Below are 19,158 nucleotides of genomic sequence, written 5' to 3' on the forward strand. Positions count from 1 at the left end.
GGAAGCAGGAATGTGGTATTGTTACAAATAGGAAAACATTTCAGAAAGAACTCCCTCTTCCATGATGGACTGCAAAATAAGCCCGTCTCTGGTTCCTATGGGATTGCAGGGGGACAACCTGGGCTGGCAGATGGAGAGGGCACAGATTTTCTTGCTTTGAATTGAATGGATTTTTTCTTACCTTTCCCTTTTAGACCAGAAACCTGAGAGTGCGTGGCCCTAAGTAAACAGAGCCGTTACCTGCAGCCAGTGAGTGTCTGTTCAGGGGGCCCCGGGTGCTAATGCAGCATTTGTGTCCCCGCCTACACCTGCGCCACAAGCTGCCACACAGCTGTGGTGCCCTGTGGGTCAGTGGCCACAGTAACTGTTAGATCTGGGGTTGTCTGGGTGGGAACTCAGGCTGTGTATGAGAACAAGGTATTATAGTTTTCATTTTATCTTATTTTTGTTGAGATATAATTCACATACCATAAAATCGACCCTTTAAAGTATAAAATTTAGTAGTTTTTAGTATATTCACAAGGTTGTGCAGCCATTACAACTGTTTAATTCCAGAACATTTTCATCACCCCAAAATGTAGCTTTTATTTTGAAAGTAATTCAAACATTCGAGAACACTGTCTTCTGATCAGTCCTATCAGCAGACAAATATTCCGTTATTTCTCCCAACTTAAGGAAAAAAACACAACCAAAACCCTCTTTTCTCCTTACTTCTCCCTCCAGTTGTGCCCCATGTTTCCTCGGTTTTGATTCAGACTTCTTGAAAGAATTGTCTGGACTTGCTGGCTTCAATTCTTTGCCTCCCATTCTCTCTCACTTACAGAAATTGTGACAAAACACTCATAATATAAAGTCTGCCATCATAACCATTTTAACTGTCCTCTTCAGTAATATTAAGTATATCCCCCTCCTTTTTTTTTGTAACAATCCCCAGAACTACCCTGACTGGCGTGGCTCACTTGGTTGAGCATCATCCCACAAAGCGAAAGGTCACTGGTTCCGTTATCTGTCAGGACACCTGCCTGGGTTGCAGGCTAGGTCCCCAGTTGGGGCGTGTGTGAGAGGCAACTGATCGATACTTCTCTCCCTCTCTTTCTCCCTTCCTTCCCCTATCTCTAAAAATAAATAAAATTTTTATTTTAAAAAACATCTTCAGAACTTTTCCATTGTGCAAAACTGAAACTCTATATCCACTAAACAATAATTCCCCGTTTCTCACTCTCCCCGGCCCCTGGTAACTACCTTTCTACTTTCTGTCTTTATGAATTTAATGACTCTAGATACCAAATATAAGTGGAATCAGTACAGATAAGGCACTATTTTTCTTTTTTTGTGGCTGGCTTATTTCACTGAGCATAATGTCTTCAAGGTTCATCTTGTCCCACGTGTCAGAAATTTCCTCCTTTTTAAGGCTGAATAATATTCCATTGTATGTATATCACATTTTGTTCATTCATCTTTTGAGGAACACTTGGTTGCTTCCTCCTTTTGGCTGCTATGAATAAAGCTGTTCTCCCATTCTTGTTTGACCCCATCATTCCAAGCAGGCTTGGGGGCCCCTCACAAACAGTTCTTGTCCTGGTCTTCGGTGACTGCCATATTGTTCATTCCAATGGCCCATCCTCTGGCCCCATCCTGCCTGGCTACTAGCAGTTTGTTCTGGTTGGTCCCTCTCTCTTCCTGGAAGCCCTTTCTTCACCTGGCCTCTGGGGCCCCTACCTCACTCTCCTGGTCCTCTTCCCACATCTCAGTTAGTGGCAACTCCATCCTTCTGATGCTCAGACCCAGACCTGGGCTCTCATCTTGGACTGTTATATGTCTTATCCGACACTTATCAGAAAATTCCATATGTATACTTTCAAAATTTACCTGGTAGGTGGCCAGTGCTCCCTGCCCTTGCTGCTGCCACCCTGGTCGCAGCCACTCTCCCCTCCTACCTGAATGACCTGGGCACTGTCTTTTCTGGTCTGCAGCCTCTGTCCTGACCACCTTCCAGCTTGTTCTCAATTCGGAGCCAGAGGGATCCTTCTCGAGGGCTGGGCAGATTACCCTCCACTGCTCTGCTCAAAACCCTCGAAGGGCTTGCCTCTCACAGAAAAAACTAAAGTCCTTACATTGGCATAGAAGCCCCCACGATCTGGCACGTTTCCTCTCCAGCTCCCCCCTTCGCTTGCTCCTCCCCTCAGACCCCACTCCAGCCACATCAGCCTCAACGCAGTCCTGTAATTGGATGCCTCAGGGCATTTGACTTGCTGTCCCCTTGATTGGAAGAGGAATTCTCTTCTCTACATGTTGGCATAACCTCGTCCCTCACTCTCTTCAGCCTTTACTCAGATGTCACTTTCCTTGGTGATCGTATCTAAACTGTCACCACTACTGTGAACAGTCCTCTCTGCCTTACTTGATTTATTTTTTCTCCTTACTGCCATCACTATCCAATATAGGTTGTATTCTCCTGAGTCAACCTGTTCGTTGTCTGCCTTCCCCCACAACAATGTAAATTCCATGAGAACAGAGTTTTTCTCACATTTTGTTCCCTGTCATATCCCAGCACCTTGCCTGGCACCAAGCAGACACTCAGTAAATATTTGCTGAACCAGTGGAAAATAGATATAAAAAGTGTTTTATGATTCCTCCATTATGACATAATTCTTGCCTGTGTTTTTTCTTACCTGTAAGTTGTTACATATAAGTGTGTGTGTCCCGTTTTCCCCCCCACCACGCATTCCTCTTTCTTTAAAAGCTGCTACATAATCTTCCTGATTATTACTTGTTAAACAGCTACACAATGTTTCACTACGTGGATGTAGCAACTTTATCTACCCTTGTTTTTTTGGTCAGCACTATTGGGCGGCTTCCAATTTGTTGCTAGTGTAGATCGCTCCACATGTGTCAGCATTGGGCACGCACCCAGCCTCCCTCCCTCTCCTCTGGAAGGAGTCCCCATTCTCCCGAGCCTGGGTCAGGGCAGTGGCCCAGCCTGGGGCCTGTCATGGTTCCCCGCCCTCCAGTTTGTGGTGACTGGTCTAGGGCTGCATGTAGGCCTAGCCAGGCCGGGCTGTGGGCCTCCCCACGGTCATTCTAGCTTGCTCAGATGCAGCAGAGATACTTGGAGGCAACTGGGTCCCAAGTAGTAAGGACGGGGTTCCAGGTGTGAGTGGCAGTAGCATGAGAAGAGGGCTGGGCACGTCATCTTTGGATCCAGGTGCTTGACTATTTGAGCTGCCCCAATATCCTTCCAATAAACCCCCCTTTTTACTGATCTAGATGGAGATGGATCTCTCACTGAGAGGAATGAGTCTAGACTAATCCAACCCAGTGGATCATCTCCCCCGCCCCCCAGCCCCCGCCCTTTTTGTCACTTCCTTAGTCCAGAGCAAGGAAAGTATTAAAGTCCTGAGAAAGGCATTGTTCAGGGCAGAACATGCATGTAGGCAGAGCAGCTCATTTATATATTTTTGTCATAATTGGAGAAGCAATGTAAAAGCATCACCTGTCTGGGTTCAGATGCTGGCACTGCCATCTGATAGGGTAACTTCAGTTTCTTTGTCTGTAAAATGAGAATGAAATAATCACACTCCTCCTCAGGGAATTGTTTTGAGGATGAAATGAAGTTAATGCACGAAACGTCCTTAGGGTGGTATGACGCGGATCCCAGCCAGCAGGATCCTGTGTTGTGGCTGCAGTAGACAAATGCACACGGACTATGGAAATCCCGTGGAGAAAAAGGGACGGCATGGCCGCTCTCTAAGTGAGAGAGGGCGAGAGGGCTAGAGAGAGCCCAAGAGAGAGCCGACCCCTGCCTGGACAGGCTTTTATTGCTTTTCTGGGCGCATTACATCAGGGATGGTCCTCATTTACTATGCACAGGTTCACTGTACGAAATTACCTTTTACAGACAACAAAGGACAGAATACTGCTAATTACTTCAAAGAGAAGGATGTTACAGCTCAAGGGGGAAAGTGGTTGAACTGGTTATACTCCATATTTGGGTGGTTTAGCACAGACTTTAGGAAGTTAAAGATACTCAGTAAACATTTGCTGCCTCAATCCAGGGTGAGGGAGTTTTAGCAAAAGCAAGTCTCATAGCAGCCTATGTACATACAATGCAGGCCTGATTCCCCACTGGAGAACCTGTCTGTGGGCGTGGGTTTTGCCCGCCGAACCTCGCTCCCTACTGGCTTTTCCGAGTGAGGGCTGGGCCACATTTCCCACGCGTGGAATGGTTCCCTATAGTGGTATGTGACAGAGTGCGAGAGCCCTCCCACAGAGAGCATCAGCTGGACCAGCTGCTGTTATGATGCCAGACTCTTAAAAGTATAAGAGGAATCAAACATAGAACTAATGTATGATCCATTAGTCCCACTCCAGGGTAGAACCCAAAAGAATTGAAACCAGGGACTCAAACAGATTCTTGCCCAGCTATGTTCATAGCAGCATTATTTGCAGTAGGTCATTGGCTGATGAATGGCAGACGAAATGTGATAAATACTTACAAGGGAATATTACTCAGCCATGGAAAGGAGGGGAAGTCTGACACATACTACAGTGTAGATGAACCTTGAAGACATTATGCTAAATGAATACAAAAGGACAAGTATTGTATAATTCCACTTATATGAGCTACCCAGAATAGCAAATTCGTAGACACAGAAAGTATTGAAGAACAGAGGTTTCCAGGGCCAGGGGGAGGCGGGAGGGGGAGTCACTGTTCAACGGCCACAATAAGCGGTGTTTGTGATGATGAGGAAGTTTTGGAGGTAGATAGTGGTGATTGCTGTACAACACTGCGAATGTGCTTTATACCACTGAATTGTACACTTAAAAATGGTTGAAATGGGCTTCCGCCCAGGATGGAGGCGTAGGTAGACACACTGTGCCTCTTTGCACAACCAAAAGAAGGGCAACAACAAATTTAAATACAAAAAACAACTAGAACTGACAGAAAATCAAATTGTATGGAACTCTGACAACCAAGGAGTTAAAGAAGAAACACTCATCCAGACGGGTAGGAGGGGCGGACATGGGTGGGCAGGTGGAGAGGACTTGCAGCAAGGCGGCAGATTGTGGACCAGGCAGTCACACATGTGTGTGTGGATTAAACTGGAAGGAACAACTGGGGAGTGATACAGACCGCACAACCCAGAGTTTCAGCATGGGGAAATAAAGCCTCAAAACCTCTGACTGAAAAAACCTGTGAGGGTTAAGGCGGTGGGAGAAACTCCCAGTCTCACAGGAGAGTTCATTGGAGAGACCCACAGGGTCCTAGAGTATACACAAGCCCACCCACCCAGGAAGCAGCACCAGCAGGGCCCATTTGCTTGTGGGTAGTGGAGGGAGTGACTGAAAGCCAGCAGAGAGCTGAGCAAGAGCCATTGTTCCCTCTCGGACCCCTGCCCCACATGTAGTGCTACAACGCAGCAAGGTGGGTTGCCCCATCCTGGTGAACACCTAAGGTTCCACCCCTTACTATTTAACAGGTGCGCTGAGACCAAAAAAAAAAAAAAAAAGGCCCAAATGAAAGAACAGATCAAAGCTCCAGAAGAAAATATAACTAAGCAATGAAGAGATCGCCAACCTATCAGATGCACAGTTCAAAACACTGGTAATGAGGATGCTCACAGAATTGGTTGAGTATGGTTGCAAAACAGAGGAAAATATGAAGGCTATGAAAAATGAAATGAAGAAAAATGTACAGGGAATCAACAGTGACAGGAAGGAAACCAGGACTCAAATCAATGGTTTGGACCAGAAGGAAGAAATAAACAGTCAACTAGAACAGAATGAAGAAACAAGAATTCAAAAAAATGAGGAGAGGCTGAGGAACCTCCAGGACAACTTTAAATGTTTCAATATCCGAATCCTAGGGGTGCCAGAAGGAGAAGAGGAAGAGCAAGAAATGGAAAACATATTTGAACAAATAATGAAGGAGAACTTCCCCAATTTGGCAAAGGAAATAGACTTCCAGGAAGTCCAGGAAGCTCAGAGAGTCCCAAGGAAGTTGGACCCAAGGAAGCACACACCAAGGTACATCATAATTACATTACCCAAGATTAAAGAGAAGGAGGGAATCTTAAAAGCAGCAAGAGAAAAGGAGACAGCTATCTACAAAGGAGTTCCCATTAGACTATCAGATGATTTCTCAAAAGAAACCTCGCAGGCAAGAAGGGACTGGCAAGAAGTATTCAAAGTCATGAAAGGCAAGGACCTATATCCAAGATTACTGTATCCAGCAAAGGTATCATTTAGAATGGAAGGGAAGATAAAGTGCTTCTCAGATAAGGTCAAGTTAAAGGAGTTCCTCATCACCAAGCCCTTATTATATGAAATGTTAAAGGCACTTAATTAAGAAAAAGAAGATCATGAACAGAATATGAACAGTAAAATGACAAAAAACTCACAACTATTAACAACCGAACCTAAAAAACAAAAACAAAAACAAACTAAGCAAACAACTAGAACAGGAACAGAATCACAGAAATGGATATCACATGGAGGGTTATCAGTGGGGGAGTGGGAGGGGAAGAAAGGGGGAAAAGGTACATGGAATAAGTAGCATAATTGGTAGGTACAAAATAGACAGGGGAGGTTAAGAACAGTATAGGAGATGGAGAAGCTAAAGAACTTATACGTACAACCCATGGACATGAACTAAGGCGGGGTGGGGAATTCGGGTGGGAGGCATTGTGCTGGGTGGAGGGGAATAAAGGGGGGACAATGGGAACACTGTAATAGCATAATCAATAAAATATATTTTAAAAAAGAAAGGGTAAAAAATAGTTATAATGGTAAACTGCATGTTATGTTTATTTTACCATAATTTTAAAAAAAAGCATAAGAGGAGTTAAGAGAATGTGAATGCGTGTAAACACCACATTGAGTTTCCTGGACTTTTATTTACAGGTTGAAGTTAAATCAAAATGGACCACACAGTGAATAAACAGGCACAGACCAAAAAAGAAGTGGTGGTGGGAGAAGAGGGTAAATGACCCCTGGGGGCCCGAGGGGCCTGCTAAGATCTGATACTGCAGACGATCCGGTATGCAGGGGCAGGCCGCCCAGCCAGAGGGTGAGAGATGACGGAAATAGTGTGCCAGCGGAGTGTTCTTACTGACTGTGGGCCGGTCTGTCAGGTCCCCAGGAGAGATTGACCCAGCCCAGGTCTGGAGCCCATGTGAGTCACAGCCCAACCTCCAGTGGACAAAGGCACGTTGCAAGGAGGGGCTAGGCTGTGACTCAGAGGCCACTGCTCCTGTGAGCTTCCTCCAGGCACCCTCCCACCCCCTCAGTTCCTTGATTCTGCTTCTCCCTGTGGGGTGGAGGCAGGTGTACTTACTTCCTGTGCAGGCCATTGGGAAGGCTCCCCACCAGAACCTAGAAGTTGTCCAGAGTTCTTCTGCAGCTCCTTTTTGAAAAACAAAAATAGCAGCTACATTGATCCAGTGCTTGCTTTGTACTGGCCTGGGCTCAGGCTGTGCACATAGGCCTTTAAGCCTCACTCTAACCCTATCAGCTGGTCTCATCAGTTTCACTTTACAGTAGAGGAAATGGGCTCATAGGGGTGAAGCAACTTGACTACACAGGCGGCAGGCAAATGGGCAAGCTGAATATGTTGCTGATTCAGGAGCTTGGACTTGTAACTGTACCAAGACACTCACATACTGACCTCCCCCCCGCCACACACACTCACTCACTCTGAGAGGTATAGACTCCAAAATGTGACTTATTTCTAGTTCATAGGTTTAAAGAGAATTTTAGTAACTTTTCCTTGTGCTTATGAAAAAAGTTAGACAATAGATAATATATTTCACACAAAAAAGACATCATTAAATATGATCGCAGTGTAGCATTTCCGATCTTGAAGAATGTATGACAATAAATGAACCCACTGAGCACCGAGTGCCGCTGTGCAGGACACTGGGGCACACAGTTGTGACAGTTCTGTCCAGTGTCTGTAAAACTGTAATGACATTTCAAAAAGACCAGGCTCATTTGTAACAAGTTATCATAAATGTTACAATAGGTAAAACAGGTGTAATGTAGATCGCCCCTTGAGGGACCAAGCTGTAATACTCGTTTCCCAGGCTTCCTTCGTTTTTCTGTGTGTAAAAAGCCACATGTCTTGTTTTTGTGGAAACAAACTTGCTCTTTCAAGCTTTTTAGTTGAGATTGAGGGAAATATGTAACGTTTTCTTGCTGTATAGTCACTTCTTGAGGAATGCAGCAATGTTAAGGATAGGCCCAAAAGGTAAAGCCCATTAAATATGGGGACAAGGAAATTAATTTTAGCCAATGGTTTAAATCTTATCTTCTGAAATTTTATCAGAGTTTCTAACTTGGTGGTAAAACGGACTCATTTAGGTGGCCTCTCCACACCTGTTCCCCATGTGTCTACTATCAACAGCAAAATCATGGAGAACAAAAATTAAGCACCTACTTTTTGTCCATTATAATAGGAGGCATTCATTCATCCATTCATTCTTTCAACTATCATGTATTGAGTGGTATGCTGGCTGGGGTTTACTTCATTGGGAGGGATATAGAAGAAATAAGATTAGAGATGAGTTGACCATTGAAGTTATATGGTGAGCACATTTTTTCTACTTTTGTGTGTGTTTGAACTTTTACTTTCAAAAAAGTTGAAACATATAATGTCAAGCACTTACCTTGGGCCAGGCAATGTGCTAGGTGCTGGGAAGGCTTTGGTGGCCAAGAGGGGCTCAGACTCTGCACTTCTGGAGTCAGCAGACAGACTCACTCAGGAAACAGACATTAATCAAATAGTCGCATGGATGCCAGTAAAATTACAGCTGGGATAAGTGCTCAGAACTTGCAAGCAGAGATGCAAAAGTCTGCAGTGTGGACCCCATTCCACCCAGGACGGGAGAAGGAACTAGGGGTTCTCAGCTGGAGGTACTACCAAGGGGCCAGGTGTGTGTGCGTGTGCACGTCTCCATGGTCTAGGCCAAGAGGAGTCTTTATGTTTCTTTGCCTGGCATAATAGAAGCGTTTCAAGGTAGACCAGTTGACTGACTGCTCTTCAGCCTCATAGAGAGCTTTGTGGTATTGGCTCAAGAAAATAACTGAGATCTAGCATAATCTTCCAATGGCTTGTGATTCTTTCTGCTTAGAAGAAAACCCAAACTTTTTTTTTTTACCTTTACCTATATTCCTTCCCAGTCCTGTCATGCCTTCTTGAATGTTCCAGCAAGATCCCAATCCCTTTCCTTTCTCAGCTTTTGAGTATGCTTTTCTTCCTCTTCAGAATGATGTTCCCCTTCTCTGCTCAGGGCCAGCTCCTTCCCATGTGTAGCTCTTGGCTCCAATGTTTCAAGGGAGGCCTTTCCTGAGTCCTTTTCCCTGTTTACTTAGTCTTCCCCCCAGATTTTAATTTGTCTCCTCCCAGGCTGTAAGCATGGTGACAGTGGCACTGCGTCTGGTCATGTTGGGCGGCCTCCTAACCTCCAGCCTGTAGGTGCAGATGGTGGTCACTCAGAAGATCTGACTGCCCGGTGCTATCTTACTTACATTGTCCCTGTGTATACTCCTACTTAGTAATTTGGCATTTTTAAAAGAGTTTTACTCATGTACAATTGTCAAAATGGACTTATGGGAAATTGTGTAAACTTTATATGAGATAGGAGTGTTTTGTATATGGTTAGTGTCCAGAAATTCTCTCAAACACTAGGAACACCTACGTCTGAATTCTGTTGGGCGGCAGGAGGCAATGTGGAATCAGGTGCTTCTGCAGGATCTAAAGGGTTGGGGTATCTGGGGAGCTGCACCTTCCTCTGGGGGTGACAAAGATTGGCCATTTTGGTGTGTCTGGTTTGTGGTCACATCTGACAGAGTCTTATCCTAAAACTATACCCCAGCCGCTTCTATCCCATACCATACACACACACACATACACAACGTTAACATGAGTTGAGGACCTAGATGTAGAAGGTAAATCAATGGCACTTCTACAGGATATTAGAGAAGAATAATGCATGAAATTAGGCTAGGCACAGATTTCTTAAACAGGACACAAATAGCACTACCATAAAGAAGTAAGCTTATAAGTTGGACTATGTTAAAAAATAGGAACTCTTTATCAAAGACAACATTAAGAGAGTGAAAAAACAAGCTGCGGTCTGGGAGAAGATATTTGAAATTCATGTGTCCAATTCATATCCAAAATGTACAAAGAACTTCTGCAAGCCAGTAAGAAGCAGACAACACAATTTAACAAAGACAAAAGAGCGCACACATCACCAAACGGCCATCTGGGTAAATTGGTAATCCAGATGAGCAATTAGCGTATGGAAAGGTACTTAACTTCAATAGTCATTAGGTCATTAGAGAAATGCAAATTTTAATTACAATGAGATACCATTGTATATCTACCTAGAATGACTAAAATGAAAAAGACTGGTAATGAAAGTGTTGGTGAAGATGGGGAGCAACTGGAACTCTCCTACACTGCTCGTGGGACATGAATCGGTACGACAACTTTAGGAAAACATTTTGGCAGCATCTACCAAAATAAAAGAAATGCTGACCTGTGCCAGAGCCAAGAGAAATGAGTGCATATGAGCACCCGAGGACTTGTACAGGAGTGATCCTAGCAGCTTTGGTCATAATCACCAGAAAATAGAAACAACCTAAATGCCTATCAACAGCCGTATGGATAAGCAAATCATGGTCCATCCGTACAATGGAAGATGCTCAGCAATGAGAAAGAGTCTTTGGGTAGGGCATTGACTGGGAGAGGCATGAAGAAAACTGCCACGGGGCTGGAAATGTTGTCGATTTTTATTTGGTTGGTGATTATATGGGGATATAACTATCTGAAAACATTATTGAATTGTACACTTAAGATTTGTATACTTCATGTATATTACATTGAAAACTATTTTATTGATGCGTACATTGGGATGGTACCTTCTCCTAAAGTCCTTGGAGGAAGGATGGAAGATAGAACAATGTCAGAGGGCAGGGCCGGCTGGAGAGGAAGTGAGGATGCAGCCTGTGAGAGGCCAGAGTCTTTCCTGCATGGTGCTCCTCCCAGCCCCAGGTGCTGGCAGCAGCTATTGCTCCTGTGTGTTCCTCGTCATCCTCACCCATCTCTCCAGAGTGTCCTGCAGCATGTGAGCAACAGCTATCATTTGTCCTGGGCAGAATTCACCAAAGGATGCAGAAAGGATCAGCACGTGGCGGGGGGAGGGGGATGGCCTTCCCTAATTCTGTGCTGTTTAAAGGAGAGGTGCATCTAGCTGGTGCTTGCAGAGTTGGCTCTCCATGGACTGTCTGTAATGTCCCAACCTGGTGGAAACAGAACCTGCCTGTTGGCTAGCTTTCCATGGAGCTGAGGATTAAGTGGTGATAGTTGGTGTGACTGGATAGGTTGGAGGGGATCCAGGGAGGAGGTAGAACCTGCCTCTGTCTGCCCAGGCATATCATTCAGCACCCACACCCTAGGCTGATCCTTAACAACAAATTAAAGCCTGTTATGTGATGGCCTGGGGCAGCCCCATGGTCTGCTGGGACAGATCTCCTAGCTGAATGGACCGTGGTGCCCAGGAACGTGGTCTGTACTCCTGATGGATTTTGCTCTGTGCTTGGGTGCTCTTGCAGGCATCTTTCTGGTGGGAGAAGGACATGCTTCCTTCCCAGGCCTACGGGCTGGCTGCATGGGACCCCAGGAGCACCTGCATTGTGAGTCTGATTGCCAGCATGGTTGGATTTTATTTATTTGTGTCTTTGTGGCCTGTCATGTTCTGTAAATGTTTTAAGCCACTTTACCAGGAGACGATGACGGAAGTGTAAGGGTTAAGAGGGTAGGCCAGAAGCCTGGGACCTCAGATGTGATGTTGTATCAGAAACAGGTGTCACTAGTGGTCAGGCACCATGGAATGAGAGGCTGGTGGCCTTGGGCAAGTCGCTGTGCCCCTCTGTATTTCAGTTTCTTCACTGGATGATAGAGGATAAATTAAGGATGAGTCTGGACAACATGAGAGTAGTAACAAATCACCCTTTGTGTTGTTTTATAGGTGTAGGAAGGTAATGAACACAAAGCACTGGGAAAAGTGCCTGGTGTGCAGTCAGCACTCCATAGACGTCAGCGGTGGTGGCTGGCAATGGTGAAGAGCCTTTAGATGTGCATCTGTGCCCAGAGGGCCCAGGGAAGCAGCGTGTGGAAAGCACTGGCACTTACCTGCACGAGCCAGCGCTCCATGAACGTTCACTGGCTTTGTTATTTTTATTATTCCATCACCCTACCTCAGCCCTCGCTCCCTTGTCTACAGTTACAGAATTAAGAAACTACATGTTTTTAAAAAAGTTTGGTGCAAACTCATTTGATGACTAAACCTGACCTGATTTAATAGGAGGCTATTTATAGTATGTGGCAGAAATAGACACACACTCAGCTGCATAAATATTTATGTATTTGATTATGGATGCTGGCCTGACCCTGCTTGCGTTTTACATAACATACTGTACATAATTTGTATTCTGTTTCTAAAATGCAAACGTTCTGAATTCTAAAACACATCCGGCTCCAAAGGTTGGGAAGGTGGATTGTGGCCTTGTCTGTTATAGTTGATTCTCCAGCTAGCCAGTTAGGCCATGTGCTCTTTTTGGCTATTCTAAAAGGATGCTGCTAGTCTTGGCATCTTGATAGTTTTGGCATTCCTGGGTTACTGGGTGTGAAGATCTTAAATCTTGGTAGCTACTGGCAGACTGCCTTCTAGAGAGATGAGAGAAAGTGATGATTCCACCAACAGCATGTGAATGTGAATGTGGTCACGTTACTCCCCTGCTTCCGACAGCCTCTGTGGCTGCTTCAGACTGCCATGGCCCACAGGCTCACGACCTAGCTCCTTTCTGTGGTCTTCACACTGCCCTTCCCTTCCCAGTCTGGCACTGGCCTGTTTTCCCAATCTCTGACTCCCTCACCTTTCTGCAGCTACCATACTCGGGCCTCAGACCAGCTGCAGAGTCCTGTGGTTAGTCAGTGACCATCCCCTTCTGTGTGTCCTGGATGGAGGGGGAGGGGCCCAGCAGGACAGAGCTGCTCCTTCTCTGTGGCCTTGCTTTCTGGGGAAAGCTGGGGACCCAGTTGAATTCTGCTAGTCCTGTCAGTCACTAAAGGCCTCTGAGCTGAGAGGAACTAGAAAAGGAGAGGAGATAGTGGGGACACTCTATGGGAAGGCCCCAAGGCAAATATGGGAGGAAGATTTGTATCTTCAGTCTGTGGGAAGCCCTTGCAGAAGTCTGAGCCTGGGAGTGACCTGGCTGACTGGTTGCACTACTGGGGGTGGTAAGTGCTGATAGCAGTTGAGCTGGAGAGAAGGAGGTGGAGGGAGAAAGCCTTAGTATATAAGGGGTAAGAAGAGAGAAGGGCCATGCTGAAGCTTTTTAATTTGATGAAGTACTATTTGTTTATTCTTTCCTTTATATCCCTTGCTCTAGGGGACATATTGGTGAAAATACTGCTGCGTGGAATATTTGAAATTTTCTTGCCTATGTTCTCCTCTAGGACTTTCATGGTGCCATGACTTATATTTAAGTCTTTTATCCATCTTGAGTTTATTTTTGTGTATGGTGTAAGTTGGTGGTCGAGTTTCATTTTTTTGCATGTAGCTGTCCAGATCTCCCAACACCATTTGTTGAAGGGGCTATCTTTTCTGCCCACTTTGTCAGATATTCATTGACCATGGAGGCTTGGGTTTATTTCTGGGCTCTCTGTTCTGTTCCATCGATCTATGTGTTTGTTCTTATGCCGGTACTAGACTGTTTTGATTACAGTGGCCTTGTAATATAGTTTGATACCCTTCATGCACTGCAATGTTCACAGCAGCACAATTTACAAAATAGCCAAGTGCTGAAAACAGCCTAAGTGCCCATCAGTAAATGAGTGGATCAAAAAACTGGTACATTTACGCAATGGAATACTATGCAGCAGAAAGAAAGAAGGAGCTCCTACCCTTTGTGACAGTGTGGATAGAACTGGAGAGTATTGTGCTAAGTGAAATAAACCAGGTGGTGAAAGACAAATACCATATGATCTCACCTATAAGAGGAACCTAATGAACAAAACAAATAAGCAAGCAAAATAGAACTAGAGACATGGAAAAAAAGAACAAACTGAGAGTGACCAGAAGGGAGGGTGGCAGGGGTAATGGGGGAAAGAAGGAGCAGGGTCAAGTCAAGGAACATGTATGAAGGACCCATAGACAAAGACAACAGGGGGGAGGAATAACTGTAGGAGGTGGGGGGTGGGTAGGGCAAGGGAGAGTAAGATGGGGGGAATAGGGACAACTGTAATTAAATGACAATAAAAAAAATTAAAAAGATGAGAGAAAGGTCAAGGACACCTCCTGGGTCTCTGGATTCATGGTGTGCGTGGATAGAGGTGCCCTGCCTCAGAAGGAGGAGGGGGCATAGTGAAAAGAGCAAGTGTTTTGGCTGCTGGGGTTCTAATCCCGGCCCCAGCGCTGTTGGCATCAGGTCCTCAGCATGGCATTTCACCGCAGCCTGAGCCTCATGGCTCTCATCTGTAAGGCGGGGATCTGCATGACCCCCGCAGGGTTGTGACTGTCAACACTGCAGACAGTGGTCAAGGGGCTGGCACGCAGTGGGTGCTGGGTAAGTGCAGATCTTCCTCCCTTTGCCATGAAGCCACCTCTCAGCCTCCCAGACCTAGCTTCTCTGTTAGAATTCCTGTCCAGTCATCAGTTTCTGGATTCCTCTTCTTATCAGCCTTAGTTTTGTTTTCCCTCAAAGCCCAAAGCATAGGTCCTGGAGCCTAAACATCCGCTGAGGGGCTTCCTAGGTGGGCCCAGCCACTTCCTGTCGGCCAGGAACTTTGTCTTCTCAGAGCTGGTTACAAGGGTGACCCTGGGTAAATGCTGCCAGGATGAATGAGTGTGTGAATGAGTGAACCATCAACAACTGTATGCGTGGTGTGGCCTTCACCTCTCACAGATAAACCAGCGGGCTGGATGGATCCAGTTTCCAGAGGAGCCCAGTGCTGTGCCAGCTGCCTCAGTCACCTGGGAGGGGCTTGTAAAGTATAAGTTCTCAGGCCCGGCCTGGGAGATTCTGATTCAGAAGGTCTGAGCTGGGGGCCAGCTTGAGTCTGTGCGTGGATGGTTCTGTGCCCCACCGCATCAGGACTCCCGTGGGCTCTGAGGACTGTGTGCCCTCCTGTCTCCGACATCCTGTGACTCTTCATGGAAGCGAAAGGACCTTGGCCTCAGTCACAGGCCCTGACAGGTCTGGCCCTGCTGGGTGAGGTTGGTTTTCTTGGTGCCAGTCCACCAGGTGGGGTTTCTGGGTAATGGCAACAGCTGCTCCCCTCCTGCAATCAGCAAGAATTAAAACGCCCAGCTGTTTTGAACTTGAATGTCCCTCTGCTTCCTCCAGTGACTACCAAGGGGAAGTGTCTTTATCACGGCTGATGCCCCAACAACCTGGGGGCCTCTGTCCGCAAATTTGCTTTGGTTTATGGTCTCATTCACCCTCCTAGCCCCTAGGGAAGGAGATGATGGGGACCAACAGCTCTGGCCCCAGCAGAAGACAGGGCTCAAGTACTAGACTTGGCCTCTTGAAGCATCTGCCACTTCCCGTTGTCTGCTCCCCCCTGGACACAGAGGAAGGGTCCTCCTTCACTCCTCTCCCTCCTGCACATTTCTGGATGGGTTTGTACTGAATAGAGGGTACAGCCTTGCCCTTGCCTGGTGCAAGGCTGCTGAGGGATAGAGGTCCCAATACAGTGTCAGGAGTGTCTCCCTGCTTTATTCTCCTCTGCCCGAGCAGTGGGAGCAGTGGGTGAAGGGCCAGCTGCTGGCAGAGGGAAGCCAATGCTGCACATGTGACTTGGCTGGCTGACTCCAGATTGCTCATGGCTCATTGTCATTTTTTGTGTGTGCTGTGGGCGTGTGCTTCTGGGAGCGGAGGGGAGGGATCTGGAACCCTGGAGGGCCTCTCCGAGACAGATCCAGCTCTCTGCGCCTGGGGTTGGGGAGGAGGGGCAGGGTGGGCTGACAGCCTCTGTGTGTCTGGGCCAGCGGGAGTGGTAGAGGCTCATAGGCTCAACTAGAGTGACTGTCACCCCAGTCACTTTCTTTGTCTCTGTGGCTGAGGCAGCCAGTTTACTGCCTCTTGAGATCTCGGTGCCTGTACAGTCTTGCCTTCTGGGTGGGTCTGGAATGGCTCCTCCCTAGGTGTTTTCATTTTCTTGGGAAGTGCTTCCCCCTTCTTTCCATCCTCCTGTTTGCTCAGCATCCCAGCTCCTGAAGCTTCAAATTAGAGACCAAGCAGTCTTACTTCAGAGCACGAGGCTTCAGTCAGTTGTCTGTATTGTATAAATGTTTTTTAATTCACAATACAGATGTTTTAGTAGCTACAGAAAATCATGGCGTTGTAGAATTACAGTATTATGGAATCACATTTCTCTTGAGTTTAACTTAGATAAACTAAACTAGAAGCTCTTAGAAAAAAGAAACAACGATTTAGCCCCACTGTTTCATGTAAGTGACTTTATGTTCTGGAGAGAGTGGGAGATTGGGGATGGTGAATCTGTGGGTCCCCTGCGCTGGCCCCACCTTCCACACACCCCAGTTAGTGAGCAGCAGTCCCGTGTGTGAGCCTGAGGGCTACAGGTCTGTGTGTTTTCCCGCTGTCCTGACGGCCGACTTTACCTGGAGTGCAGCTCACACTGCCCACCTCCTCCAGCACTGGGCCTTGCTGGGCTCCCTGAGGGACGTAGAGCCCCTCTCCAGGCTGCACCTTCCTGAGGGGCTTCCAAGGGGGATTTGGGACTCTGCAGGATTTTCTCACTGACTTAGAATTTGCCCTCCAGTGCCAGAAGACTGTGATTGGTCCCCACTTTCAGGGTCTTTCTCAGCTTACACTTGATGTCAGAGCACAGAGATGGAGCTAAGATTTATTTAGCCAGAGAGTTTTACACTATGGGGGAGTCGGGCTGCATGTTTACTCAGGTAAAAGAACCTATAGGACAGTGGAAGTTTGGAGGCCTGGACACAGGGATCGGACAGACTCAGCTGTGTAATCCCCGTTGTCCATTTCTAGCTGCTGGAGCTTGGCCAGGCTGCTTGTGCTGGAGCTCGTTCCCTTCTGAGTGCAATGTGGGTAGCAGTGTGCATGCCGTGGGGATCTGGGTGACTCGATACGGGTTTAGAACAGTCCCCTGATGTGTCGTGGTCATCCCCTCCCTTTAACTGAAGCCCCGTAGATTTCAGAGAATTTACATTGTCTCCAAGTGTCTGGCTACATACAGTTCCCGAAGCATTGTTTACGGTCGGGATTAAAAGAGAGCTCACCTGGGCATTTAGAGTGCTGTACTTAAACACCCGCCCTTACAGGCGGCGGATGGCCATGGAGGAGGCCAGCCCGACTGCAGGCCCCTAGCTGAGAGAGTGAGTGTGATCAGTTCTGTGAAGGAGGGTCATTTAGCATGACTGTTACCTCCACTGTGGACTTTTCTGTTTGGGTGAGGGGGGAACAAGCATCATTGGTTTTTTATGCTTATCCCTGGGTCTCCTGCTCACTAGCTCCGTAAGCCTGGGCAGGTCACTTGAACCCCTCTGTGCCTCAGTTTCCTCATCTGTGAGAAGGATCCTGCCTCACAAGGTGGCTGCAAGAGGCAGATGGGTTCAAGCATTTGAAGCTCTATGCAGGGTGCCCGGCACGGAGGAAGGCTGCTGTCACTGTTGCCTGTGGTGAGGAAGAGGAGGACAGTGATGACACGGTCCCCAGTCCCTGGGCAGCCTGCATGCCATCCCTCAGCCAGACTCTGCTTGGACAGTGTCTGTCTAACAGCAGACAGCACAGGTGGGAAACCCCAGGCCGCTCCAACCAGGTGTCGCTCCCTCCTGCCTCTGGGCCCTCCCCGAGTGGATAAGCATGCTCTCTGTTTACCAACAGACATGCACCGAGTGTCCACTGAAGACATTATTGGAAGAGCCCTAGAAAGAGGCAGGCAGGTGGTGGCTACTTTGTATAAAGTAACATTTTTAAAGCTTCTTTTTTTGCATTGGAACTGTTTTGTAATAAGAGAGTTTACCCAACACCTGAGCATAGGAGTTGCATAGGATGGGAGATGCCCTGGTTGAAGTCAGAACACCCTTTGGCCTAGAGACAGGCAGGCTGGAGCTGGACAGGACTTGGCCCCTGGTGGTGTCCCCACTGAACCCTCGTTCTGGAATCTGGGATCTGGTCTTCCACTGCGAAGACTGGAGACTTGTGACGAGGCCCTGAGACTGACCTAACTCCTCTCGACCCTCGCTGAGCGAGCGTGCGGTAGAGGCCGTGCCCACGCCGCCAGCATTTACACGTGCAGTGCTGCCCACTGCCATGGCATGCTCAGCCGCCCTGTGCTTGTGATTAAGCCCTGCGGAGAGTCAAGTACTGAACCTGAAGCCTGCCTGGCAGGAGTGGGGTTTAAAGTCTGTGTCGCAGCAAGTATGATCTCACAATGGCCTTTTCATCCATTTCTTTGTGGGACAACTTGACGTTGTGTCTGGAAAACAGTACCTGAAGTCCCCAGCATACACCTTCCTTTGACAGGGTGACACAAGGGCTCAGGAGGGTGCGGTGGGGTTTCGTCTCTCGGAGCCTCATTTTTCTGTGCATCTTGGCGGCCAGCCCCCTGTGAGGGCCCTTTGTTTCTTTAGTTGTGTGGCGATGGCCTCTGCGGTGCCCTGATTCTACAGCAGGCTTGTGTCACCTTCATTAGAATGCAGAAGGCAGTTGGCTGACAGTGTTCCTTTGTTCAGAGAGTATTGTACTTGTCAGTGTACTTGTCAGTGGGGGGCCACAAACCCCGGTACAGGTGGGGAGACCCGTGCGTGCTGGTGGGATCTGGGTGAGGAAGGCATGCGCAGGAGCACTGCAGACGTAGGAGGCCCGTGGGAATGTGAGTGATTGGGTTTTCAAGATGTCTATCAGAGGGTGGACCTCATTTCCGAAGTCTTGCCCTAACAACCCTCCGGGACCTCCACAGTGTCTGGCCTCCAGAGAGATGGAGTAGAAATACAAATAAAAATAGATAACACCAACCACTAAGTGAGTTTGTCTTCTTGGCTAAACACTCTATGTAGATTATCTCATTTAACCTGGGGGTGCACAACCACTGAGGTGGAGCCT

The 19,158-nt window shown here is 47.3% G+C and overlaps 1 protein-coding gene across 4 annotated transcripts in view; it reads left to right on the forward strand.

The window, feature by feature from the left end:
* Positions 1 to 19,158, forward strand: part of ARHGEF3 (Rho guanine nucleotide exchange factor 3) — a 309,293-nt gene that overhangs the window by 12,729 nt on the left and 277,406 nt on the right. For 2 of the 4 annotated variants that reach the window (XM_045192228.2, XM_045192229.2), the window contains exon 1: positions 11,629 to 11,700. The exons of the other annotated variants lie outside the window; for them this stretch is intronic. In XM_045192228.2, the coding sequence (XP_045048163.1) occupies positions 11,644 to 11,700 (57 nt within the window). In that variant the 5' untranslated portion in view covers positions 11,629 to 11,643. Of the gene's footprint in view, positions 1 to 11,628; positions 11,701 to 19,158 lie in introns of those variants that run through there. 4 annotated transcript variants of the gene reach the window in all.

The sequence above is a fragment of the Desmodus rotundus genome, chromosome 8, assembly GCF_022682495.2.
Source record: "Desmodus rotundus isolate HL8 chromosome 8, HLdesRot8A.1, whole genome shotgun sequence".
NCBI lineage: Eukaryota > Metazoa > Chordata > Mammalia > Chiroptera > Phyllostomidae > Desmodus > Desmodus rotundus.